Here is a 27888-nt window from a genome sequence, read left to right as displayed (position 1 = left end):
CAAGAAACAAGTACTTGATTTTGACATCTTTAAGTTTATTCACTAGAAATGGTGACAGATTATTATGACTGTGATTGTTACCCATTTTCCCTTTCCTGTATTTCTTCTTCTTCATTCACTTTAATAAACTTTGACATTTAAAGAGAAATTATTGCATAATGTATGTGACCGTCACAATAAAAATCTAGAAAAATAGATGCTGGTCTTTCAGCACTGAACCATTATTAAAGAGTTACATTACTCAACTGGCAGTAAAAGCAATACATTTGCCATTCCCCTGCTATGCTTGATTAGATCCCTAACACCTGAAGCAAGAGGAGGGCTGCAGCTCCACGCACTGATTGATGATGAGCCCTCGCTGTGATAAGCTGGCCTGCACAGTGTTTTTAGAAATTGAATTTACTATGGTACAAGCTAAACCAGTTCCTCCCATGGTGTGGCCAGCCAATGTGGAAGGGGCCAAATTATGTTAAAAACAAGTGTTAAAACGTCTTAAAATGTGGTTCTAATTCAGTTTGGCCGCCATTCCTACGGCTGGGCTGTACCAGGTAAGAACCGCACTTTGGACTTGGTTTAGCTGGAGTCATGTATAAATGCTGTTCCTTAGTGTATTAGAAGCCCCAGCCCCTCAGGACTCTAGTGATGTCATCAGCTTTTACAAGGGGAGCACACAGCTCTGAACCTGACTCAAGGCTGGTAAAAAGCCATACAGTGCCCTATTGAAAAATGTATTGACTTGTTATGTATGTGTAAGCAGCTCTGAATGCGCTCTCCCCTGACTTCTAGTGATGAACTGGGGGAAAGAGGAGCAGACAGTATTTGCAGGGGCCCACCTGCTCTGCCCAGGTGTCCAGCGGACGGAACTGCCTTTCCAAAATGTTCAGTTTTGGCTGGGTTTGGGTTATAATCCTCTTTAGTACTGAGGGCAGGGGTAATGAAATTTGTTATCCTTATTGTACGAGTAAAGGGGAGCAGAATTGTACTTGCCATGCCCTGATTGAGGGGGTCACCCTAAATGGAATTGCACTTGCTGAGCTGGGGGTAGGGAAGCCAAATCCTGGTGAAAGTAAGGTGGGCGGAGATGTTTCTTTCAGAAGCTGTGGAGTGTGTCTGAAGAACTACTATTTAACCCTTCCCTTTCCTGTGTTTAAAGATAGAACTGATGAGACTTAACTGAGCCCCCTTGTTTCCTTTCCGTGATTACTCGAGCTAAATTCGCTGATGAGCAGGTCTGTGAGCTAAGGGTTCGACGTGGTGTGGGGACAGTGTTACAGTGAAGAGGGAGCGTCAGAGAAGTTCCACTACCCAGTGAAATCACTGATAGCTGGACTAAATGGAGGAACCTCAGAACACAGTATTGCAGAAGCAGCAAAGGTGGCACTGGGCAGCCAGTGGCGACCGAGATAACAGCACCAGCAAGAGGCCAGGGGCAGCAGAGATAGTGGCAGCAGAGATAGTGGCAGCAGGGGAGCCTCGTTGCTTGTTGCTCCCTGCCCCTTTTCAGGGTGGGGTGTGAACCCCTCGGAACACACCTCTAAACTCTGGGTCTGACGCTGACCAAGGCCAACCAGCTGCGAGTGGGGTGCGGGAAAGGGAAGTGGTGTGTCAAAGGGCTATTTGTTCACTGGACTTTCACACTGCAAAGTGGGAAACTGAGGCAAAGGACATGGCCCAGTTTTCTGTGGATTGGGTGTTTGCTGACGGTTCCATGACTTTGAATCGTGCTGGTGGTGTTTTCCCAAATTCATGCTGGCTCCTTTCCCTTTGGTAATACACAGCCTTGGTGCTTGTGAGTGGGGAAGTACTGTCTCTTAGAGGTGCCCAGGGTGGTGTTGGCTGGCGCTGGTGCTGCTTTGTACTGCTAAGAGGAACCCCTAAATACTGCTGTCGACTGTACCTGGCAGAAGGGTTACACAGGTTGGAGATTTGGGCTCTCTAACAGATTTTTTTATGTATTTTTTTAAAATGAAGTATTTCAGCTCACCTGGAAGAGCCAAATTTGGAGGATGACAACTGCATGTGTAATCACAGAAAGTGCATATGCATGCAATCTGATGATAGCAAGCCTGGGGGTGAGTTACAATCCCTGCCCCAGACTGGCTAAGAATACATCCTATCTACCTATCTATTGTTTTTGTTATTCTGTCTCTCCCAATCCCCACTTGGGCATTTGTTTGTCATATCTGCCTATTATAGCTTGTCTTGTAGATTGTAAGCTCCTTGGGCAGGGACTGGGATTTGCTAGATGTTTAAAAATCTAAAATTCTGTTCAGGCCGGTAAGGACCATTATGATGATGATGTCTGATCTCCTGCATAACATAGGAGCTATGCAGGAGATCAGAGATTATTTCACCCAGTAATTCCTGCATCAAGCCTATAACCTCTGATGGAGCTAGAGCAATGTTACTCAACTGGTAGGTTATGAGCTGTTTAAAATGTGTATTACAATGTAAAGCAAAGGAAATCTTGCTCCCTGAACCCCTGCCCCCATCCTTACTCTTACATTTACAGTAACAAGGATAAAAGTCTATATAATGTGTGGGTGTTTTGAGATGCTGACAGAAAATTCTTGACCTTGAAGGGTAACTGTAAGGGGATCACAAAATATTTGACCCCCTAATCAAGGGTTGCCAATGTGAACTGAGCTAGAGCTTATCTTTTAGAAAGCCAACTAAGGTAAATTTTTCTAAAGCCAAGACTCATTGGCTCCTAAGTGTCTAAATCACTTTTTAAAAAGTGACTTAGGCTCCAAAATCACTTAAAAGCTTTTGAAAATGTTACCCCTAATTTTGATTTAAAGACTTAAAGTGATGGGAAATCCATCTCCTCCTTTAGTTAAGTTGTTTCAAGGGTGAATCTGTGTGTGGCTAGAACTGGGGGAAAAAAATCAGAATGTTATAGGAGTGGATGGAGTGTCAAGTGAACAGATGGTACAAGGCCACCCTAGGACTCCTCAGAGGAGGCAAGCACTAGGACTTCAAGGAGCTGCAGAAACTCAGGCTAGCTGCTAGGGATGTTTCCTGTGAATTTAAAGTACAAGCTGCCAGAATAGCTGAAGAACTGTAAACAGGCCTGAGGGGTTGTCATTACAGCAGTTGTCTGAAATGCCTCCGTAGCCTGTGTAGAATCAATTAAAGTAAGTCCACCCCCTAAAACAATGCTAAAGAAATTTGTGGAGAGCTTAGAATGGATGCACAGAGCAGAAGTATGGAAGCTGCAGAAGCGCTTACTGTGATTACATGTCACCTCAGGATGGGATGCAGAAATAAAATTTCTAGACACCATTAATGACTGCTTCTTGCAACAGCTAGTCCTGGAACCCACAAGGGGAGAGGCAATTCTTGATTAAGTCTGAAGTGGAGCCCAGGATTTGGTCCAAGGGGTGAATATAGCAGAGCCGTTCGATAATAGCAATCACAATGTAATTACATTTAACACCCGTGTAGGGGGGAAAATACCACGTAAACCCATCGCGGTAGCATCGAACTTCCAAAAGCAGAACTACACAAAAATGAAGAGGGTAGTTAAATGGAAATAAAAAGGAACAGTCACAAGAATGAAATGCTGCAAACTGCATGGAAATGTTTTAAAAACACCATGCATACCCCAAATAATAATTTAAAAAAGCAATAAGACCACCAAAGAAAAAATGCCACCATGGCCTAACAGAGTAAAAGACGCAGTTAAAGACAAAAAAGACATCTTTTAAAAACTGGAAGCTAAATCCTGCTGAGGAAAATATAAAGGAACATAAATTCTGGTAAGTCAAGTGTAAAAGTATAATTAGGCTCTGGCCAAAAAAGAATGTGAAGAGCAATTAGCAGAAGAAACACAAACTAAACAGCAATTTTTTTTAAGTCCATCAGAAGCAGGAAGCCTGCCAAACAGTCAGTGAGGCCACTGAATGATCAAGGTGCTACAGGAGCACTCAAGGAAGAAAAGGCTGTTGCAGAGAAGCTAAATGAATTCTTTGCATTAGTATTCACACTGCAGAGGATTGAGGGAGATTCCCAAACCTGAGCCATTCTTTTTAGGGGACAAATCTGAGGAACTGTCCCAGATTGAGATGTCAATAGAGGCACTTTGTTCCAAAACCTCTAAATTAAACCATAAGAAGTCACCAGGACCAGACGGTATTCACCCAAGAGTTCTGAAGGAACTCAAATATGCAATTGTAGAACTACTGTGTGTAGTATGTAATCTATTGCTTAAATCAGCCTCTCTATGAGATGGCTGGTGGAGAGCCAATGTGACACCAATTTTTAAAAAAAATTCCAAAGGTGATCCTGGCAATTACAGGATCTAATTTCAGTACTGGGCAATTGGTTGAAGCTCATGGGTGCAGCTCATAGGTGCAGTGGGGCATTGTTCCCCCTGCCCCCAAACAGAGGAAAGGTATGGCAGGATGCACTTGGGGTCACAGGTCAATGTCCACCCCTGATTTCTGCTAGTGCTGAGCTGCTCTGCTGGGCCTGTCGGAGGGCTCTGTCCTTTCCATCCTGCGCCTCCCCCCCAGCACATTTCCGTCTCATTCGGTCCCTGTCAGGACAGGGCTGCTTCTCCTGCTGATGGTGGCCTCTGCAGCTGGATGGCACCTCCCACCAGGTCCTAGTGCCTGTTGTTGTCACCGTCTACTGGCGCCCTGCATGGCCACCGTCCTGTTTCCTGTACAATGGTGAATGCCCATGGGGGGGGGCAGGGAAAGAGGGGCAGGAAATGGTGGAAATAGGTGGGGTGGGGGGGTAGGGGATGGGATATGGCAGGGGAAGAGAAGGGGATAGGGGCAGGAAACAGCTGGGAGCTCAATGGGGGCAGGGGATAGTGGCGAGCTCCAGCAGGAAGGCTGCCATAGCAGCACCAGGAGGCGCCAGAGTGCCACAACTCCCATGCTCAGGTCACTGCAGGAGCAGCAGGGGCTCCCCTGTTAAGCCTGCCCGTCCTCCCTCTCCCCCCACACCCCCAGGCACCAGCAGTCCAGGTACCACTCCAGGTGGGGGGAGAGCCAGTGAAACCGGTTTCAACATGTGCCCCCTAATACAGCAGTCAAACTATGTCTATGTTGAAGCTACAGAACAGAATCATCACATTATCAGATATGATGGGGAGGAATCAACAAGGCTTTTGTAAAGGGAAATCTTGCCTCACCAGTCTATTAGAATTAGGGTTGATGATTAATCACAGTTAACTCATGCAATTAACGAAAAAAAAAATCAATCATAATTAATCACACTGTTAAACAATAGAATACCAACTGAAATGTATTAAATATTTTTGGATGTTTTTCTACATTTTCAAATATATTGATTTCTATTACAACACAGAATACAAAGTGTACAGTGCTTACTTTCTTTATTACAAATATTTGCATTGTAAAAATGATAAATACAACAAATAGTATTTTTCAATTCACCTCATACAAGTACTGTAGTGCAATCTCTTTATTGTGAAAGTGTACCTTACAAATGTAGATTTTTTTTGTTACATAACTGCACTCAAAAACAAAACAATGTAAAACTTCAGAGCTTACAAGTCCACTCAGTCCTACTTCTTGTTCAGCCAATTGCTAAAACACATTTGTTTACATTTATGGGAGATGCTGCCGCCTGATTCTTGTTTACAATGTTACCTGAAAGTGAGAACAGGCGTTTGCATGGCACTTTTCTAGCCGGCGTTGCAAGGTATTTATGTGCTAGATATGGTAAACATTCATATACCCCTTCATGTTTCAGCTACCATTCCAGATACATGCTTCCATGGTGATGATGATTGTGAAAAAAGTAATAATTAAATTTGTGACTAAACTCCTTGGGGGAGAATTGTATGTCCCCTGCTCCATTTTACCCACATTCTGCCATATCTTTCATGTTATACCAGTCTTGGATGATGACCCAGCACATTTGATTTACGAACACTCACTACAGATTTGACAAAATGCAATGAAGGTACCAATGTGAGATTTCTAAAAATAGCTACAGCACTCACCCCAAGGTTTAAGAATCTGAAGTGCCTTCCAAAATCTGAAAAGAGCAAAACTCTGATGAGGAAACTACAGAACCCGAACCACCAAAAAGAAAATCAACCTTCGGCTGGTGGTATCTGACTTAGATGATGAAAATGAACATGCATCGGTCCACGCTGCTTTGGATTGTTATTGAGCAGAACCAGTCATCAGCACGGATGCATGTCCTCTGGAAGGGTGGTTGAAGCATGAAGACATATGAATCTAGCTCATCTGGCATGTAAATATCTTGTGATGCTGGTTACAACAGTGCCATGCGAATGCCCGTTCTCACTTTCAGGTGCCATTGTAAACAAGAAACGGGCAGCATTTTCTCCTGCAAATATAACTGGGCTTGTTTGTCTGAGCGATTGGCTGAAGTAGGACTGAGTGGACTTGTAGGCTCTAAAGCAGGGGTGGGCAAACTTTTTGGGCCAAGGGCCACATCTGGGTGGGGAAACTGTATGCAGGGCCAGGGCAGGTGGGTGGGGTGCGGTGTGCAGGAACAGGCTCAGGGCAAGGGATGGGCGCAGAGGAGGGGTGCATGAGGGGGCTTAGGGAAGGGGGTTGAGGTGTGGACTGCAGGAAGAAGCTCAGGGCAGGGAGTTGGGGTGCAGGAGGGGTGCAAGGTGTGGCAGGGGGCTTAGGGCAGGGAGTTGGGGTGCATGGCCCCTGGGGTGGGGAGGAGACAGGGCTCTGTGCGCTTCCCTTGCCACACCTCCAGGTACCTCCCCTGAAACTCCCATTGGCTGCAGTTCCCTGTTCCCGGGCAATAGGAGCTAGGAGGGGCACGTGGTGCCTGGAGGCGAGGGCAACGCATGGAGCCCTCTGCCCCCTGGGCCCCAGGGACATGGTGCCGGCTGCTTCTGAGAGCAGCGTGGGGCCTGTGGCACCACAGGGGGCAATCCCTAGCTTGCGGGCTGTAGTTTGCCCACCCCTGCTCTAAAGTCTTACATTGTTTTGGTTTTGAATGCAGTTATTTTTTGGTACATAAATTTGACATTTGTAAGTTCAACTTTCATGCTAAAGAGATTGCATTACAGTACTTCTATTAGGTGAATTGAAAATACTATTTTTTTTACAGTGCAAATATTTGTAATCAAACAAATATAAAGTGAGCACTGTAGACTTTGTATTCTGAGTTGTAATTGAAATCAATGTATTTGAAAATGTAGAAATCAAAAAATATTTAAATAAATGGTATTCTACTATTAACAGTGCAATTCATTTTTTTAATCACTTGACAGCCCTAATTAGAATGCTTCAGGAAAGCCAACAATTGTGCACAAGGGAGAGTCAAGGGATAATGATGCACTTAGATTTTCAGAAAGCCTTTGACAAGGCCCCTCACCAAAGGCTCTTAAGCAAAGTAAGGAGACATGGGATAAGAGGGAAGGTTCTCTCATGGATCAGTAGCTGGTTAAAAGACAGGAAACAAAGGATAGGAATAGTCAGCTTTCACAATGGAGAGAGGTAAATAGCGAGGTTCCCCAAGGATCTGTACTGGCACCTGTACTGTTCAACATTTACCACTTTTTCCAGATCACTTATGAAAAAGTTTGCAGATAATATAAAATGCTCACGATAGTTAAGGCCAAAGCAGACTGCAAAAAGTTACAAAGGGATGGCTCAAAACTGGGCAACTGAGCAACAAAATGTCAGATAAAATTCAATCTTGATTAATGCAAAGTAATGCGCACTGGAAAACATTATCCCAATTATACACAGAAAATGGTCTAAATTAGCTGTTACCGCTCCAGAAAGATCTTGGAGTCCTCCTGGATAGTTCTCTGAAAACATCTGCTCAATGTGTAGCAGCAGTCAAAAAAGCTAACAGTGTTAGGAACCATTAGCAAAGGGATAGATAAGATGACGAAATATCACAATGTACTGTATAAATCCATGGCATGCCCACACCTTGACTACTAAGCAGTTCTGTTTGTCCCATTTCAAAAGAGATATCAGAATTGGAAAAGGTGCAGAGGACAACAAAAATGATTAGGGGTGTGGAAGAGCTTCCATATGAGGAGAGATTAAAAAGACTGGGACCGTTCAGCTTGGAAAGGAAGATTTAAGAGAGAAGATAGTCTATAAAATCATTATATACTCTTAAAAATTATATACTTATAAAAATTATATATCATTATATAGTCTATAAAATCATTATATACTCTTAAAAATTATATAAAATTATACTCTTGGCAACTTGGTTCAAAAAAGAATTAGATAAAGTTCATGGAGGAGAGCTCCATCAATGACTATTAGCCAAGATGTCAGGGATGTAACCCCATACTTAAACCTCTGACTGCTAGAAGCTAGGATTGGATGACGGGATGGATCAATAAATAGCCCTCCTCCGTTCACTCCCACTGAAGCATCTGGCACCAGCCACTGCCAAAAGATAGGATAGATGGACCATTGTCTGACCCAGTCTGTTCACTTAAAGACATGTGCATTGAAAAAACCCAAAGTGGAGACATACTCTCTGATAGGAAGAGAATTAAAAGCTACCAGCCAAATTCACTCCTGCTGGTATAAGTGGGTATTACTCCACTGAAGTCAATGCAGCCGAAGCCATGTGTTGGAAGGAAGACAACACGCCATACAATATGTCCTGGACTCAAGACTGTGACTAATGAAGTGGTCCGGAGAAAGTAGAGAGCCCAGCAGTTTGCTTCCAGAAACAAAGGACAGATGAGATGGCTTGGGAGTAAAGTTGTCTTTTCTTAATGCAGACCTCAGTGATGGAGATCAATGTAGCAAGAGTGTAAAGCTTATTGAAGTATTAGTGGTCTGAAAAGTACAAGTCTTTATGTGGACACCCACACCCAAGTGGGCACTTGTTGATACAGTCATGACCAGCTTAGATGCTTGAGGCATTTGCCTTCCGGGCTAGCTTCTTATTACGTTTATGGGAAATTCTGAGGGAAGTCAGGAGAGCATGGGGGCATTCAGACTGGTCAAACAAAATTCTGAACACACACCACATGGGATTAAGTGTACATCTTCATATGGGCGTGGATCTCACGGGCTATTTAAAATAACCCACACACTAAGAAAATATGTTCTTACCGGAGAAGCTGCTGGCATGAAAAGCGGCAACTGAGGAGGTTCTGCTTTTTCAGACACTGCAGTGGCAGCGACGAACTTCGTTCTAGATGCTTTGTGCATCACCTACGTGATCTATGCTGCTTCCTCCCGTGTCGGATCCTGCTATACAGAGACAGCAGGTTTCACCAGCTGCTGCTCCGCCAGTTCACGTGGGATTGTTGAAATGGCAGCTTCAAGTGATCTTTTATTGACAACCCTTTGGAATGTAGGGATTGTTAAAACTGCTAATGGAGACAAGGCCTGAATGTTCTAAACTGAGGGCAATTAGGGGTTCCAAGTATGAATTTAGAAGCTTTTTATTGGTATTACGATCTTCCACAGCAAATTCCCTTCAGCCCCACTAGGAATTTGTCTTGCCAGAGCTGGCAGAGGGTACTCTTGCCTTTGGAGCTTGCTTCCTCTGTTACTGTGCCAGAGCATCACTGCATCAGTCTTTAAGGCACTATGGCCCTCATTCTGCAGTCAGTGAATCAATCTCTAGTCAGCAAAGCACTCAAGCATGTGCTTAACTTTCAACAGGTGTTTAAGTCTCATTGGCTTCAGTACAACTTAAGCATGTGCTTCGATGCTTTGCTGAACTGGGGCCTAAGACAGACCTTAAAAAGTTTAAGGATATTTGGGAAGTCTGAATAACATAATCAGTTCACTGGAGGAGTTCTTTAATTTCAGGACATGGATTCACTTAATGAGCTGTCCAAATTATTTTTGTAGTAAATCTATGATACCTAGATGGCGTGATACAGGGGCTTTATAAAAAGGGACTGATTATGCAAACCATTACTCATGTGAGTAAGTCCATCCAAGTCAATTGTAAATACAATACAAACAAATACAGTGACACAAGTAAGGAATTTAAAGGTATAACAAATATTGCAACTCAGGTTTTGGGAAACATTTTATAATTTATATATAAAATCTCAGTAAGAAATCAAGTAGAATATCTGACAAATATGCGCCTTACAATAACGAGTAAAAAAACAAAACAGAATGCTAATTTTAATTATAAAACAAGAATATGAACAAAACATTTTAAAATAATCTCAGATTATTTGGCAACTCATCATATCATTGCAAGAGACAAATTTGATCTTAAGAAAAGCTTAACTGTAAAACTTAACTTGAACATTTGCTCTTACGGGAGTATTAATATACATTAAAAAAAGATTCTGGCAATAATACCAAGTTCTACTTTTTTAATACCTGTGTATAAAATGTAACATAAAATGCTGAAGCTCCATAGTTATTTGAAGTTAAATATCACTTCTATGGGTCCCTCCTCATTGAAAGACAAACACTGAAAGAACAGTTAAGTTGTGAAATAAAACATAGCAGTTCGTTGTACTTCAGAGTAGCTTTGGCTGAAATGGTCTGAGTAAACCTAAGCTAGTACTATTGACTACTTTGAGGTTGGTACAAAAATTCAGAGATGGAAAGTTAATCTGGAAAGATGACACTCCCTATTTTATACATAGTTATGAATGTGAACAGAAAAGAGAGAGAGAGTCCCCTTTATTATGCTAATCTACTTTAATACATGCGAGAGAATACTTTACCAATTGTCTGAGCATATTTCAGAGAACTTCGGGTTTTAGACAGCCCTGAAAAAAAGACTCCTACTGATGGCTGCATAGAATTTAAAATAATCATTAATAAAACCTAAGGTATATACTAAAGTTTACAGACCAGTCCCCTCCATACAATAAATAAAGTGTTCATCATTGATTAGATTCATACACAGAGTAAAATACAACCTATTTTTACAAGTTTATATACAAAGAATATTAGTAGGCCCTTGGTGCCTGGTGGAGTGGAAGCATCTGCATTAGCATGTCACATTGGGAAATCCCAACTTTCTGAGTCAGTGTTAAAATCTGTAATTACTTTGTTTTCCTTTCAGATACAAAGTAAACTTATTTTTTTAATCTGTATAATATTCTGTATAAACAATAGTTTATAAAATTGTTTAAAATGTAACTTAAGTTCTGCATCTATTAACTTAGAGCTCAGAAACGAGCACATGCAAATCCCTTTGCTTTTACACAACAAAACAAAAACACAGAAGCAGAGACCACTCTCTTTTCTTTCAACTTTTCCATGAATATTATCAGATGGTAACAATTATCGCTTTGTTTTCTTTAATGGCGTTTCGTCCACTTTAGGCTGCCCTTTTCTGCGTACCGCTGGTGGGCTGGCTTCCCTTTTACGCTTGCTAGCCTGCATCTTTAACCTAGAAGTTGTAACAATTATTAATTATGCTTAGAATTTTTATAATAGTTTATATTTTCAAAGGGGTTTTAGGCACACTTAGAGTCACATTCCTCCATCCCAAGGGGAAATGCCAGGAGATACTGTCTCAATTCCCCAGTGTACACCACCTCCCTCAGTTGCACAGCATGTAGGGGGAGTATACCCCACTTCACCAGACCTTAGAAGGATGCTACATATACTCACCCTCAATAGCCAGCCAGTTCTACTGGCTGCTGCAGAGAAGATAGAAAGGGACATGGTTCCACCACCTCTTCCCCATTGTTTGGGGGGGGCGGGGGCGGGCGTGGCTTGTGCCCCAGGAGGACATAAGCAGGGTTCAAGTTCCTTCACTCAAGACAGTAAAAGAACAGCAACTGACTCGTGTCTCTTGTGCAGAAAAGGGCATAATGGGAAGGCACCTTACCCACTCCCCTTTGTGCATGCACGTGTAGGCCAATCATGCCCTAGCCCTAACCACACATGACCACAGTCTGAACTACTGGCCATCACAAAGTACTTAATATAAACTGAAATGCAGCCTCTAACTGTCAGTATCCAATATGTGCTTGCCACTATTGCTGCAAGTTATTTAAGCAGCGTACGTGCTCCCAATGCCACACATTGGATGGAGGAATACTGTAGAGGTAAACAATACCGTAGCGGGTTTCTGTAGAGGTAAATAATTATTTGTGCCCTTTATTGCTCCCGTATCATACACAGAGATAGCCTCAAACTTAAAAAGGGAAAAAATGCTTTCCTTCCCTCCCCTTCCAGTGCTATTTTTTAAAACTTGAAATATTAGGAATCTCAAAGGCTCCCTTTCTAAGTTCGTCAGACAGAAAGAGGGAATATCTTTGGAGAACCTGATTACGTCACATGCTACTGAAACCTAAATTGCAGTTGTCCTGGCCCCAGCATCTTCTCCATTCCAGAAAGAATTGCAGCTCAGATTAAAGCCTTGTGTGACACTGTTGCTCAGGCTCTCAAGTACTTTCCAAGATCCTCCAGCACAGAATGGGAAGTAAAGACCTGATATTTCAAATGTAAAAGAATACACAGGAAAAAAAATGGGGAAGAGTCCTTTGAAACAGTTTTGGGATATCAGAGAAAGGCAAAAACCACTTTTCTTTTTGCTTTGCAGTTCAGTGCTGTAGTAAATTAAAGATGCAGAAAAAAGGATCCATTTAATGACATCCAAAACAAACAGTAAAAGATGCCTCCATTTTCATACTTACTGTGCCAATGGAGGAGACTTGCTAACTTTTGCTTCACTAGGCGACCTCTTTTTCGCTGCTGAATTTTGCTGTTTTTTAGGAGAAACTGGACTTGGGCTGTTTCCTTTAGAAGCAGCACGGGTGGTTGGTTTGCTTGGCTGCTTTCTGAAACGTTAACAGAAAACTTTCTATAAAAATGATGAATGAATACAGCAAAATAATCAAATCATATTCAGCATGCATATGTAATAAGTACAGGAAATTAAACTATATGGCATTTGCCACAAGTGGCTCAATACTGTCAATGCAAAATGACATCTGCAAGTTTGGGAGTAAAGAAGAATACATCTTAAGAAATCCAGAATTGAGATTTGTCCTTTATTCTTGTTGTGCTTATCTTTAATATTAAATTATGCACAGGGTATGGGGGGGGTGACTCTTAGGGCTTGTCTACACTACCCCGTGGGCGTCAATCTAAGATATGCAACTTCAGCTACTTGAACAGAGTAGCTGAAGTCAATATATTTATATCTACTTATTGCGGTGTCTTCACTGCGGTAAGTCAGCAGCTTACGCTCTCCTGTCGACTCTGCTTGTGCTGCTCGTTCTGATGCAGTACCGGAGTCTGGGAGAGCGCTCAGTGGTCTATTTACTGCGTCTATACTAGACGCGATAAATCAATCCCTGCTGGATCAATCACTGCCCGCCGATCCGGCGGGTAGTGTAGACAAGCCCTTAGGCTGTACATGGGGTTCCCCTTCCAACTCAGACGAAGAGTTCTCCTTCGGTGACCATGGCGCAGGTCGCACTGTGCTGCCTTCCCCATGCTTGTCCTTTTTCTGCACTGGCGAGCACCCGCTGTCAGTGCGCTGCTTTTTGTGCTTCTTCCTTTGCACTGGGAGATGGTGAACGGTGTGGGGAAGAGCACAGTGCCAGCAGAGCGCTTCGCATAGAAGCCGAAGTACTCTGTGCAGAATCGGAGCAGCTTTGCTCTGAGGCTGGTCTGAGAGTAGCTTCCATTAGGATAACCTTGAGTCTTATTTCTCTGTCCTTTTTAGTGCGGGGTCTAAAGTTCTGACAAATCAGGCACTTTTCCCCCATGTGAGTTTCTCCCAAGCACTTCAAAGAACTTGAGTGTGGGTCGCTCATGGGCATAGGTTTGCTGCAGGAGGCACAAGGTTTGAAGCCTGGGGACTGGGACATACCCCGCCAATAGGACGAACAAAGCCCCTCGATGATAGTTAGTCCCTAGCTACGCTATTTACACTACCTCTAAACTACAATTTCTATATACACTAAAGCTATGTTTAAAACAACAACTAGGAATCAGAGATCAAAATCCCCAGGGAAGAAGCCTTGCTGAAGCAAGAGAGATAGTTCCAGCAATGTCATGGGCGGTAAGAAGGAAAACTGAGAAGATGAGTGGCCGGCGGTGCCCCTTATACCAGTGCATGAGTACGTGGCTCCAGAAGGCACTGGAGCTGGCCCAATGGATACCACTGAGGGAAAATCTCTGGCAATGGTGGACACAGTGTGCACACACCTAATGTGGAATGGACACGAGCAAACACCTGAAGAATCTTAGTTACAAGCAAGTATCTGGTCTTGGGTGTGTTGATGTTGGCAGTATAGATAACTCCTCTTGGGGGATTCACAGACAAACAATTGTATGACTGTTCTTTTGTTCTGCATACAAGATCTTGAGGGCCAGAGAATACCGCTGTTAAAGGTGTGGTCTGAGCACCAGTTGAGTCCCCTAAAGGTAAAAATTAGATGTCCTCAGAAATGAAGCCAAGATAGTGATTACTAGAATCCCAATGAAGATGGTGGTGTCAAAGTACATTGTCACTGAAAATGGAACCAAGATTGGGCTTGACTAACTCAGAAGATCCTGACATCTGATTCTATGGTTCCATGGGAATCCTATGCTCAGCATCAACATAAGAAAGACTAGAAATGAACTTTTGTTTCACTGCACTGAGAACAGCCCCTAGAATGCACCAGATCATCCATCAGCACTGACAGAGACTGAGGTTGGTCTCTCGGGCAGTACTCTTGGTACCATTTAACTTTTGGCATCAAGAAATAAGATTTCTCTCTAATCTCAAGGGGTCACTAGAATGAAAACTTCTTGCTTTAGCACTGCAGATTGGTGCTGTGTCCTCATTTTTTCCTATAATTCTTAGAAGAGAAATGGCAGTTGACAATTGTGGTGCTGTCTCCTTTTCTTCTCATGTTCTCGAAGTACAAAAGAAAATACAAAAGAAAAATGGCATGGAACGGAGTTAGAGGCCTCTTGTTTGCCTGCTAGATCACCCAGATTCTCTTGGCTCCAAACTTGGGAGAAATCCCTATCAGGAGGGCTATGAAGAAGGGCCTGGAATTAGTTCTTACATGCCTGATACAAATAAGTGTCTTTTAGGAATCTTCAGGTCTTCTTGATTCTTGAGAAGAGAGACTGTCCATCCGAGTTTGCTGATGTAATAATAGACTGTAATTGTCTGCTTGAATCAGAACTACCTTTTGGAATACTCCAATTTTGGACATGACCGCATCTGCAGGACTTTTATATAAAGTTGGACTTCTGGAGAGACCAAGTACCATTCCCTTTATTTGGACTCCTTATCCCAAGAACAGGGTTACTACAATTTGGATTGGAGTAGTTTGGCAGGCCTTTCCATACTGAAAATTTTCTTTGCACTGCCACAACACACAGTATCTTGGAAGCAGCTAGTTTAAGAATACACTGGGGTGTGTGTGGTATTATGACCACTATAGTAGCCATCAAGTTCAACATCCATAGCATGGTCCTTGCAGAAATTTGCTGACTCAGGTAAATTCTTCTTGTCACCTCCATGATGTCCTTTTTTCACTTCATGATTCACTTTTTTAAGGGTGAATTAAAGCTTTTAGATGAGCCATGTTTATCAGTATACCTATACACTACATTATTACACAAGGATAAAAGGGGATTTTAGATCTATGAACTTATTAACTGCAGCACCCTAATGTTGGCAAGAACAGATCCTTCTATGACCACTAAACATCTCAGGGACACATACTGCATGGGTGCCAGTCCAAAAGGCAACAGCTCACTCATTGCTAGAACCAATTCCTTATCAGAAATCCAAGATGTAACAAACAGATGGGATGCAGCCATTATGCATGTGAATCAGCACATGTCTAGCTGCTCTCCTCTAGAAGGGGTAGGGCTTTACATCTTATGGTGGTTGAACATGTAGTTTTTAGATAGTAGTTATATCTGATAGGAACTAATATTCTCTCCTCTATTGCATTTTCTTAACTTGACTACCATTGAGTAATATGACAGCACATGACAGAAAAAAGCCAGGCACTGTGATTCAGAGTCTCTGACTTCATTAAGCAAAAGGTCACTAGATACCATGAAAATTTGAGAGGACTAAACTAATGTCAACTTCAGGACATCTGCAAGGGCTAGAGATGATACCAGAGCTTACGTTATGATGACATGAGGTACAATATTTATAAGGGATAAGTCCCCACACCACGCACACACAACTTTAAGTGTTGTAGCTGAAAAGATAAACTTTAAAATATTAAAATCTCAGCTCTTAATACATGCAACCCAACATCATCTTTGTTCCAGTTACTGGTAAACATGCTTTACCACTCCCATCATTCTCCCTGCCAGTTTCATTCCTGTGAGAAGTGAAAAGCATGTCAACTTCCAGAGTGAGTGGAGGATGGCACAAAATACTAAGAGTTCAATTGCAAAGAAAGCCATTGCTTTGTGCTTGGTCTACATGGAAAAATTATATTGGCATAGCTACATTGGTCAGAGTGTGAATTGCCAGTGTACATGCAACTATGTGGATGGAAGAGTGCATCTGTTAACATAACTAATGGTGTTTGGGGAGGCGATGTTACTACAGCAACAGAAAAAACAGTCAGTGTAGGCTGTGTCTATGCTGGGGGCGATGCTGGCATAGCAATGGTGACATAGGTTGTGTAGAATAGAGGCAACCTTGGAGTTGCACTTTGTAGGTCAACCTGTTGAGGAGCTGGGATTTTTAACACTAATGTTACTGTCCTGTTTTGTAGGGCTGACAGATTTTTCAATATCAGACTCTTATTTTTAAAAAGAGAGGTTAGTTAACTGTGTGTGTGTCATAGAACATTGGAGGCAATGTCTTTTAAAAATACTAGCTAGCTGAATATTACTTTTGAGCCTCTAATCTCGTGGCTGATCTAGTTGTGGCTCCAGAATGCGTTTCATCATCTTCATCATCATCATCATCATCTTCATCATCATCTTCGTCTTCCTCCTGTTCTTTTGTTTCCTCTTCAGCAGCAGATGCCAACTTCCGACGTTTTCTTTCTGGCTCCAGTATTTCTGTCCATGAAAAATTTTACATGTGTTATAATTTCATGAAAGGCCCTTCAAAAGACACTTAGTTTAGAAAAGGCATTTAAAATGGGACTTGTAGTAGAATAAGTAATTTTCCGTTTCCTTCATCCTTCAACACTTAATTCACACTTGTTTGACTTAATCTCTCAAAACACACATTCTCAATAGTTTACTTTTGCAGTTCACAGCCAGAATTCATACAAAATTCATCGGGGTTTATAGAAGCATCTGGGATGTACCAATTCTGACAGGAGATTACATCAATTTACATAATATTTACACTAGCTGTAACCCAATGATTTTTTCCCCAATGAAAGGAAAACATAATAAAGTTGATCTTGTTACAATTTTATGTACACCTAAGCACAATAAACTCTTCAGTCTGTTAAGAGCAGCACAATTTCATGTCTTACCAGTTTCCTCTGATGGAATCACAGAACATCTGGGCTTTCTTCCTCTTCGACGCACAATCATCTCTGCTTTCCCTGCCTCACCCTCCTGAGGTAATGAAATGAAAGCAAACAGGACTAATGAAATGTGAGAAAGCGGGCCATTTTTCAGTATACTGCTTAGAGGCTTTCAGTAAAAATGCTTGAACTTACATTTGCTGTTTCTTTCTTATTAGACGTGTCTTTAGCTAAAAAGAAGAAACACTGTAAGAACTCTACCTAAATGTAAAACTGAACTTCAAATCCCTTTACTAATCAATCTTTTTTAAAAAAAGTTTCCAAACTCAGTTTGTTGGCTTTGTATAAACATCACCAAAGTAGTCAGAAACACATTTAAAAGTGCTCTTTCCAGCAGGGATGCCAACCAACTGCAAACAAAAGACAGGTTTTTTTGTTTTTGAAAAGAGATGATCTATTCATTAAAAATATTCAGGACTTTAAAATTAAGACTTTTAGGTCACATGACACTGTATTTACTGCAATTATTGATTTAAAATCAGTAGTAAATGCCATTCCACTTTAATGAAAAAGCAAAGTTATTTAAATATTTCAATTGCAATCTAACAGAGGAGGATGGCAGCAACAGAAAAGGACAGAGTTTTAGGGTCTGACTGCAACTCTTGCATTAATCAAAAGGGACTATTCATGTAAAGGTAGACTGGATCCTTCATTTAATACTTCTGAAGGACTGTGGTGCATGTTTCAAAAATGCATATACAATCTCCATCATGCAAACTGTCCTAAGAAGCAGCTCCCAGGCCTGAAAGGGAAACTATATATCTGCTGTCACTGTAGTGGGTGCTTACAACCTCTAACTTTGGCCTGCCCAGCTCTGTGTTGGAACAAAGTCTACTCTATTCCTGGCTGATAATTTTGCCAGTTGGCATCATCTGAATAATGGTGCAGATAGAAATCCCTCATAACAGAAAGAAGAAGGAGGCTCATAACAAAAGCAAATTCTTGTCTTTCTTTCCCCCTCTACAGAACTACTAGCTCTCTTTGCTGTCTGCAAGGCATGAGAAAATCCCACTCCCAAGCCTCGACTCTGCCAATTTGGTTGGACAAAGCTTGATCATCCTATTAGTCCATCTGCTTATTTGTCATAGCATATGTAGAAAGGACATCTAACTATCCAAATTATCAGATCGTATGAGCAGAAACATATAATAAAACACACATTTAAGTGTGTTGGAGTTAAGTTAATAAAATTAATGAAAAAGCTCGAATTGTGAATGAAAACTATTAACATTCACATACATACTTATATTAAATATAATTATGCAGGTAAAAATGTATGAGATTAGTCTTCCATTAAGAAAAGTATTTCATGCAAAATAAAACTTCTAATGAACAAATGAATAATAAAATGTGAACAGAGTTCATTCATTTTGCTATGTTAAACTATGAATACATTAACATTTCATAAAATCTCTTACAAAAACACAGATGTGTTAAAAAGTACCCCACAAGACATATAACCTCTCTTTAAAATATAGAATGGTAGAATCATAGGACTGGAAGGGACCTCGAGAGGTCATCTAGTCCATATAGTATGGATACTATAGCTTTGCTATAAAGCTTCAATAAAAGTATATAAACAAGTTCTACCCTGAACCTGTGTAATAATCCCCAAAAAATCTTGATCCAGTAACAACCACTATAGTAATTTGTGCAAAACAGTTTCAGTTATAAATCCAGTATCATGTGCTCATAAATTTCTGAAAAATTCTTGAGACATTTTCCATGCTTAAAGTTTTGCCCAAAGAAGATTATTTTTGGGAGGGTTAAGGGAAATTTGAATCAACTGTGTTTCTCTTTCTTTTGTTGTACAGAAAAGCCCCCAAACCCTATTTCCTATTCTGAACACTAAGTTTCTCCCCACAATGAACCCCCATGAGATAGCTATTTTTAAGCCAGACTTTGATGTTTCAAACATAGCATGGAACTAGCCTCACTGAAGTGTAATGCCTTGGTTAGGTTTGGAAAAAAAACAAACCCGTTTTTATTTAATAGTTATACATGTTTGAAAATACTACTTGGGCCATGGGAAGTAAAACAAAAATCACTTCATAAAAACTCTTCTTGGCTCTGAAGCCTACAAAAAACTAGATAGTGGTCAGGCTGAGACAACAGCCTATCATACTGACCAATACCATCCCAATGTTGCTTTGTATACCTCCCTTGGTCTATCTGTACCCATCTTTTGATCCCATTTCCATAGAAAGTGAAGTTAGTTGAGCAAAGATAGGGTAAGTACATATTTTTCTATTTATATTTTAACCTCCTTACCTTAATATTTGCAATTTTGGTATCTGATTCACGGAAAGAGATGGAAGCAAAAATGGAAACTAGCAGTTGAGAGTCAGTTTTACTATAGTAGCCACTGCTTCTGTGAAGTTCTGCCCTGTGCCCCCCAACACAGTGTATGTACATATAGCATAACAACATCTTCTGTTGTGTATTATTTCTTACTTAACGCCAGGAGCAGCACTGTTGAAATAAGTCCTACCAGGATCAAAAGAGAATAACCTAGTTGCTATCTTTCTGTTCTATCTAAAACTCGTATTAGGGATGGACATCATGTTTCTACCAATTCATTTACTTAGTTTCTACAGAGAGGAGAGACGGTTGAATGCAGAGGCAAAGCTCAGGAAGGACACTTTAGAACTTTTTGGAAGGTAAGCTTTTATAGGTCCCCCACTTCTCTTTCCTGCTGATCTGTTAAGGTAGATGGATGATTTATTTGCTTACCTGTTTGAGAAAACTTTCCTCTAGTAGCAAGAGTTGGAGACAATTGAACCTAAAATTAAAAAAGCCCCAAACATTTCTTAAAATAGAACTAGATAAACCTAGCAATGGATTAGCAAGCACTAAGATTTACTTCCATTGATATAAAAACATGTTTCCAAAACCGGAAACAACAGAAAAGTCTGACTGACATTCAGAATATTTTATATCTAATTTCTTGTAGTGACACTGGTCTGCATTTATTCTATGCATGACTGGACAACAGAGTTTGGAACAATTTTTTGTGAGCTTAGTTCATGGACAAATCAATTTACGTCAATTATTGAAACATGTATTTCACACCTTGGAATGCTACTGCTTACTGAAAACAACCGAGATTACACACATTTCTGAAAACTAACTTTGCACAGTCAAGGCAATTTAATATATAATGATATGTAGGAAAGGAAGGTGTAGTACAGTAATTTTATGTAAATCTACACTACTAAAGAAACTCACAAAATCACTACAGCCACAAATTAGTGTTCATTCTGGATAGAGGAAAAACTGCATAACTACAATCTGCTATGCTAAGAATACAAAAACAGTTGCTTTCACCACTGGATTTAAGAGTCTGCAATAAGGAGTCTAAAGTTCCCTTTGAAGTGTGCATTTATCCCCAGTAGCATTAATGGATCAGAAGCAATCTCCCCTTTCTTATCTCCAACCACTAAGGCTTCACGTTATAGGGACACACTTTCTGGTGGAGGGTAGACCCAGCTCCTTCTGGACCCAATTTATGTTGATTGATAAATCTGCCAATGTGAGTCACTACACAAAGATGCAGGACATTCCCTTATAAAGGGGCTGTTAGAAATCGTCAGCTAATAACAAATGTTGAGTGGGATTAGAGCTAGATGAAGAACAGTAATTCTGTTTCATGGAGGATTTCCAAATTTGTTTTCATTCTGATTCGGAACGAAAACAAAACAATGAAAGATGCTCAGCAAAACAAATCCAAAAAGGGCTTTATTGAAAAATTGCTTTGATACAATTCCGCCAGGCAGGCTGAAGGGCATTTGGGAGCCCAGAAACCTTGGCTGAGCAGGCAGCCTCAAAGCTCAGGAGCTGGGGTTCTTAGCCTCTTCAGCAGCCTGCTTGTCGGACTGCTAAGAAGCCAGGAAGATTGGGATTTGGGTTTCACATGGCTCCCGGGCCAACTGGCTCCTCAGGCTGCCTGACTCCTGTGGACCATTTCAGATTTGGTGACTTGGCATTTACCTTTGGGAAATTCCGAGTCAGAAAATTTCCAATCAGCTACACTTGGAGTAAAAGTTCTGATTCAACATCACACCACACTATAATTTGACTGGACTGTACTGAGCAAAAATGCTTTCAACAGAACAGGTATCTTCTTTAGCAGCTGTTGTACGGGTTAGAATATTCATAAAATTGACAGCAAAGACTCTTCGAAGTTAGAGGGTTACCTAGGGAGCTATTAATTTACTATTTACATATATCTGTCTTCTGACTAGGCCTATTAGCTTAAATACAAACTGGCTTTAGTTACTGTAACATCAGGTTTTAAAGTAGTGCAGGTATTCATTCAATATTAAGAATGACCATACTATCATGGTTTCAAGAGAAATCTGAGACCTTTTCTAGTACAAAGTATCTTTCCAATGACATACAGAACGGCCTTAAATACAAACAAATGTTGAAACTCCCGACAAAATACAGGGATCATACAACCAGTTTTTTTACTGGATCATCTCTCCTACATATTAGGCACTTAATACTTATATACGTTGAGCTCACTGCTGGAACTAATAGGGTGGGAAAGGGGGCAAAACTGTCTAAGTCTTTTCCCCCTTTCCTTATACTTAGACCAAAATAACCTCACCTTAGGTAATAACAGCATACAAATGTCTGCAATCAGTATTTGAGTCGGTGTGTAAAATTATCTGTAAAAAGTTTGATATTTTCATTGCTGCTACAATTTTTGAAAGAGAATTTACATCTACAATGCTGGATTCAAAAAAAGCACTGCTAAACTGCTGGACACTACTACTGCGGTCAATTGGTTAGAATACCTTTTTGCTCACAGAAATCAACTACTATATTGGATTATATTTTCAGGACCATACCCTCAACCAATAATTTCTAGTTTATATATTTATTGATTTGTTTTTTACATGGTAAGTTACATAAAAAAATTAGTTTTAAAATGACCAAAATGTGTAAATCCAAATAAAATATTCAGACACTCACATTCCCAGTGTTCGTGTCAGCTTCTGAATCCACTCCTGACGGAGAAAAAAAAAAAGTAGATTCAAAAAAATCATTAACGTTTTCACATTTTCCATGAAGATATCGCATAGTACTTACTACTCTGTACTGCTTCAACAGGGTATTTACGAGGCCTTCCTCTTTTCCGCTTAACTATTACAGGTTGATTTTCCTAAAAAAAAAAAAAAGGGGGGGGGGAGCAGGCTTTAGTTACTGTAACATCAGGTTTTAAAGTAGTGCAGGTATTCATTCAATATTAAGAATGACCATACTATCATGGTTTCAAGAGAAATCTGAGACCTTTTCTAGTACAAAGTATCTTTCCAATGACATACAGAACGGCCTTCAAATCATAATAGCCAAAAAAGTCTGCAAACAGCTGAGCCATTCAGATGATCAAAATAAGATTTTTTTTCCTATTATTTAAAGACATATGTCTTGAGTAAGAATCGCTGCCGATGTAACTTACACTTCAGCACTAGTTGGGGGTCTACATATTTCAAAGCTTTGGTAAAGAATGCAATCTTTTACCTCTAGGTCATTGGCTTGAATCTAGCCCAGGTTGTAAGTAACAAAAATCATCATCTGATTGCTGTATTGTAGCCTCTGTGAAATAAGTTAGTGCAGGTCAGTCTAATTTTTACTGGACAGATGGCCAGATCCCAAAAACCACCACAACTGGCACCTCGCTGCTAGTTCCAGGAGAGAGACCAAAGACTGAGGACCAGATCCAAAGCTCATTGAAGCCGAAGATGGTCTTTCCTCTGATTTCAGTGGACTTTGGATCAAGCTGTGAATGAGCAAGGAAACCTACTTCCCTCTCAGCTCTAGGGTATGCATGGTACCCTTGCAGCTGAGGGTTTGAATGGAGCCTGTGCAGATGTACCCGTAGCTACCTCACTAAAAGGAAAAGAAAGAGGATGCTGCAGTGCAAGCTTCACAAGCCCACTTGACATTTCTGGGTCCGTATTTGCTCATGCAGCCCACACTTATGCCCGCGCTGCAGTTTCCTCACTTTTCCTTTTAGCAAGTTAGCTAGAGTACAGACAGCACAGATGTGTCTACACAAGCTGCAGTTCACATCTCCAGCTGCAATGCAGATGTACTCTTAGGCTACATCTATACTACGAGCTAGAGGTGTGCTACTCAGCTTGTGTATGCATACGTGCACTAGTCTGATAAGAGCTAGTGCAAATATAAATAGCTGTCTTGCTACTACTGTGGCCACACTATTTATACTCACTTTCGCTTTTCCCAGGCTAGCACAAATGTGTGCACACGAGTTCGGAATCCCACCTCTAACTCATAGCGTAGACACAGGTATAGAGATGCTTCTTCCGATTTTGGGTTTTGATACAATAGGAGTGTTGTAGGGTAAATTTGCACTGTCACTACCTGTGCTGTGTCTAGGTAGTGATTGCAGTCTCCAGGACAGTCAGTCAATCAATGCACCTTTCACATACAGTAAATTAACTTACATTTCTCAGCCACATACTTTGCAGACAAGTACTATTTTTCACACCCCTCGGTTTGTAAAGCCAGGCTGCTGTCTTAACAAACATAAATTCAACTATACATCTCTCTGAAGGGGAAAAATACAAATATATTTAAACTTCTGAAAATTGCCTACAATAGCTTTTCCATATATCAATATGTCAAGATATTGTGCCCTGACACCCGGCTAGAAATAGAGTCTTTATACCATTGGAAAGGGACAGTTCTTGGCTTTTAACAGTAAATAGCAACAATTACTGTGATTTATAGTTCTGAAGAGTCATGAGATATCAGATCTCAAACCTGTCACTGGTCCAGAATTTACCTTTGTGTATATTTCAGGCCACTGTAGTTTGGAGGCAGAAATCCAGCCTTTGTGAGGCTGGGGTCTGGGAAGTAAAGAAAAATGTTCTGCCAGATTATGTTTAAAAAAACCAAAAAACAAAAAAAACACCCGTGGCTGTTTTGCCTTTTGGGAGTAATCTTGGTAGAGATGGATTAATTTGGAGGAATGCAAATGAAGTGGTCAAGGTTGCATGCTAAATGCAATTTGTTACACATACAGCACCAGCACATACCATGTCTCTCTTTAGATTACTCTCTTCAAAAAAAACCCCAAAAAACCTTACAAGTCATATGACTTCTCTCCTGCATTTTTTACTCTAGGTGATGACAGCACTACTTATGGCTTATATTCTGGACTGGACATTATGGTGTGGCTATTTAGTCAGTCACTCTACGATGCTCCAGGTGATCAAATCATTGTTTTCTTCTATGGCTGTGGTGAAGTCAATATTATTTTTATTGATGCAGTCAGAAAGTAAAAGACAAAATGTAATTTTGTTTTAATGCTAAACTTTCAAATGGCAATGAATTAAGATGGATAAGACTACTTGCCTCTACAGAACTTAAATTAGACTCCAGACTCTGCTTTGCTTTTTCACAAGTATCCTGCTTGCTGGTTAACTCATCTGCACAAAATACAAAGTCAAAGACACAACTTCACTGCGTATCTTTGCTTTAGAAACAAAAAGTACTGGCCACAGTCTCTGTACTGTCTCAAAACTACTTTATATGCCTGAGGGTACTATAAATTAAACGTCAGTAAAAATATTATTAATACATCAGATAGTATTTGTCTTACAATTTTTGCTGTATTATGTTGTTTAGGCTGCTTCATTAGACAAGTGGGAGTTACTGTACAGGATTTTGGATTTTAAAGTAATGGAATTACAATGTTTGAGAGGGTGACCCATATTATTATAACAAGAACCCCAAAGTCAACTCATTTATTGATACTACTATTAATTTTTTCCCCACACCCACCAACCAGAAAGTAGGGAGGTGAGCTGAATAGGTGGTTAATTGCAAAACAAACTCAGATTTGTCAGCAGGTTTGTTGGTATTGAGAATTGAAGCCATTAAACAGATCAATCCCTTGTTAGTGTATAGACACTATGCAAAGGAAGGTAGATGAGGAAGTCACAGCCAACATTAATTCATAGGACACTATATCATTTTTTTTTAGTACAGTGTATAAATTAATTAATAGGGCTAAATCACCCACAATCAATGCAATTTATACACTTTACTCCTACAGGCAGCTGTATTGGAAAGGGGAGTTCCTCTCTGGGAGAGCAGGTTGTGGTTCTGTCAAGGAAAGGCAGCTTTAATTTATGGCCAGATTTACACAGAGCCTCACTAGTGAAGTGCCCTGACCCTCCCATCTCTCTGGCAAACTGCCCATTTTCTGACTCCAGGTCATGCAATGGAGCAGAAGCAGTGGCTGGCTTACATTCCTGTGCACCTTCTTTGGACAGGTCTTCCAGGGGCCCCAAATCAACTCTTTGGGAGTTTCAGAAGCCAACCATGTGTTTTTCAATGGCTGCTACACTTAACATTTTTATGGACAACTCTATTAATGGAGAAGATAAGCAAATATTTAATTATGAAATAAAGATTCTCATTCTCAGAGACATATTCTAATTAAAAAAATTAACTGTGTACAGTTTCAGTAAATTGCCCTGAATTTATATTTACATTACCTTTTTCTTCCACAGCACTTGAAAGAGGTATGTGTTTCCTAATGATTTCTTTGGATACCTCAGCTGTATCTCCAGAGGTCACGTCCTTAATTATTTTGAAAAAATAATAATAAAAAGAGGTATTTTATTACAACTATAAGGTCACTGCCAGCTACTCTTAAAAAATATGAATGTAAAATACTATTTTTATTCTTCATGGCTATTTAATTCCCTATTAAAACTTTAGTACTAAAGTCAATGGGGGAGAGAATAAACAAAATCTCATGGGCTCATTCCTCTATAGAGCATTTTATCCCTCCAATTTTGTCTTAATATTTGCAGATTAATGAAAGGTCAATAGAAGACATACTACTGTGGGACCTCTGCTGTACACGCTATCTTTTTTTTTTTCTTACCAAACACAGAGCATCAGTTGAATGCTGGTACCAAGTAGTGGGGCAATCTGGTCACACAGAATATACTCAGACACACTCAGATAATGGCTATTTTTCTATCAGATGCACGGGAAAGAAAAAATAACCTGGTATTTTCCCTACTGATTATACAAATTTCACAGTAACCAGGTGGTGTTCAGCTGTGTGTGTGACATTTCTTGATGATGAAAAATAGCTAGTGGTTTCCCCTTCAGGGTCCTTCATAGCCATACATGCAAGGGAGACAGGAGCCTATTCCCATTAAACCTCAAAAGCAGGGGACTGGGGCAACCAATGGAAAATGGGATGTTGGAAGGAGAGTTTAGAAGGGGTGTTTTCTTCAGGGGGATAAGCTGAGATAGCCTGGACTGTGGGTGGGCCTGTAGAAGAGGCTGGCACAGCCTAGGAGTGTTGTATAGGAAGAAGATTTTAGGGGGCAGTGAACCTGAAATAGGCTTCACCAAGCTGTCCCTCTCCAGTCACCCCACAATTATGTCCCAATCCTCTTTCAGCCTTTAAATCCTGCTCATTTTCAGCTCCTGCCCAATCTCTGTCCCTACTCCCCATTCTAACCCACCTTTTTGTTCCTCCCTTTCAGTATTCCTCCATTTTGCCCCTTCTCCCTCATTTCCTCATGTCTCAGCCTCCTCCTCTTCTTCCCCTTCCCCCAATTCCAGAGACCCAAGTTGGTAGGGCACCAACAAGAGGAGCAGAGAGAGGGGAAGCAAAATCTTTGGTAGCAGCAGCTGCCTGCAATGGTTGAGAGGGAACTGAGGTTGTGACCAGCCAGATGTACAAGATTCTGCTGCAGGCAGATTATATTGAAATGAAGGAAGGTGCGAAGAGCTGCCAAATGTGTGAATGTCACATGTGATGCGTGACACTTAGCAGCCTCAAAATTTTGGAAGAGTTCAAAATTGAGGCTTGAACAGTTTGAATCTTTACATAGTAAAATTTAACCATTAAAATATTATTGTAAGCATTTACAATTACTGTAATTATGAAAACCACTCCCCTCCAAAAATCAAACACATATTTACAGCATCAGACACCAAATTCTCTCAATATCTTTTTGACTAAAACAGTGAAAATGGATAAAAATACCTTGTTATCTTTTATTTTGGAGCACTGACTCTGTTTGTTTCCTTTTCTCAAATCTTGAGTAACTGGATAATCATCTGCAAAACAGTTTAAATGTTTAACTGAAATGCTCCTGTCTATGCTTATGAGAGCCTGATCCTCTTCTTCTTTACACCCGTTTTGCATCAGTGTAATTCCACTGATGTCAGCCAAGTTGTCCCTGATTTACAAAAATGTAAATCGGGGGGGGGGGGGGGGGGAGGGAAGGGGGGAAATAAAAAAAATCAAGCCCTTCTCTTTGAAGGAGCAAATACATGAAACAATGAAGAGACTTTCAGTTCCATATTACTTCAGTTTTTTTTAAAAAGTATAAAAAACAACCTCAATTTCATAGATGTGGCACACTAAATTAAACATGGACCTCAACTGC

The 27888-nt window shown here is 40.6% G+C and overlaps 1 protein-coding gene across 6 annotated transcripts in view; it reads right to left on the bottom strand.

The window, feature by feature from the left end:
- Positions 1-10026: 10026 nt before the first annotated feature.
- Positions 10027-27888, bottom strand: part of BOD1L1 (biorientation of chromosomes in cell division 1 like 1) — a 56835-nt gene continuing 38973 nt past the window's right edge. Inside the window, exons 17-27 of one of the 6 annotated variants that reach the window (XM_073342484.2) lie at positions 27483-27556; positions 25966-26050; positions 24818-24891; positions 22526-22598; positions 22409-22443; positions 20162-20210; positions 17564-17598; positions 17375-17459; positions 16775-16946; positions 12593-12736; positions 10027-11337 (exon numbers count right to left, since the gene is read on the bottom strand). In XM_073342484.2, the coding sequence (XP_073198585.2) occupies positions 11229-11337; positions 12593-12736; positions 16775-16946; positions 17375-17459; positions 17564-17598; positions 20162-20210; positions 22409-22443; positions 22526-22598; positions 24818-24891; positions 25966-26050; positions 27483-27556 (935 nt within the window). In that variant the 3' untranslated portion in view covers positions 10027-11228. Of the gene's footprint in view, positions 11338-12592; positions 12737-16774; positions 16947-17374; positions 17489-17563; positions 17599-20161; positions 20211-22040; positions 22102-22406; positions 22444-22525; positions 22599-24817; positions 24892-25965; positions 26051-27482; positions 27557-27888 lie in introns of those variants that run through there. The other 5 variants (XR_012158711.2, XR_012158713.2, XM_073342486.2 and 2 more) reach the window with 5 other exon arrangements.

Source organism: Lepidochelys kempii, chromosome 4, assembly GCF_965140285.1.
Source record: "Lepidochelys kempii isolate rLepKem1 chromosome 4, rLepKem1.hap1, whole genome shotgun sequence".
In the NCBI taxonomy this organism is placed as follows: Eukaryota; Metazoa; Chordata; order Testudines; family Cheloniidae; genus Lepidochelys; species Lepidochelys kempii.
This window is presented reverse-complemented; position numbering and strand designations above follow the sequence as displayed.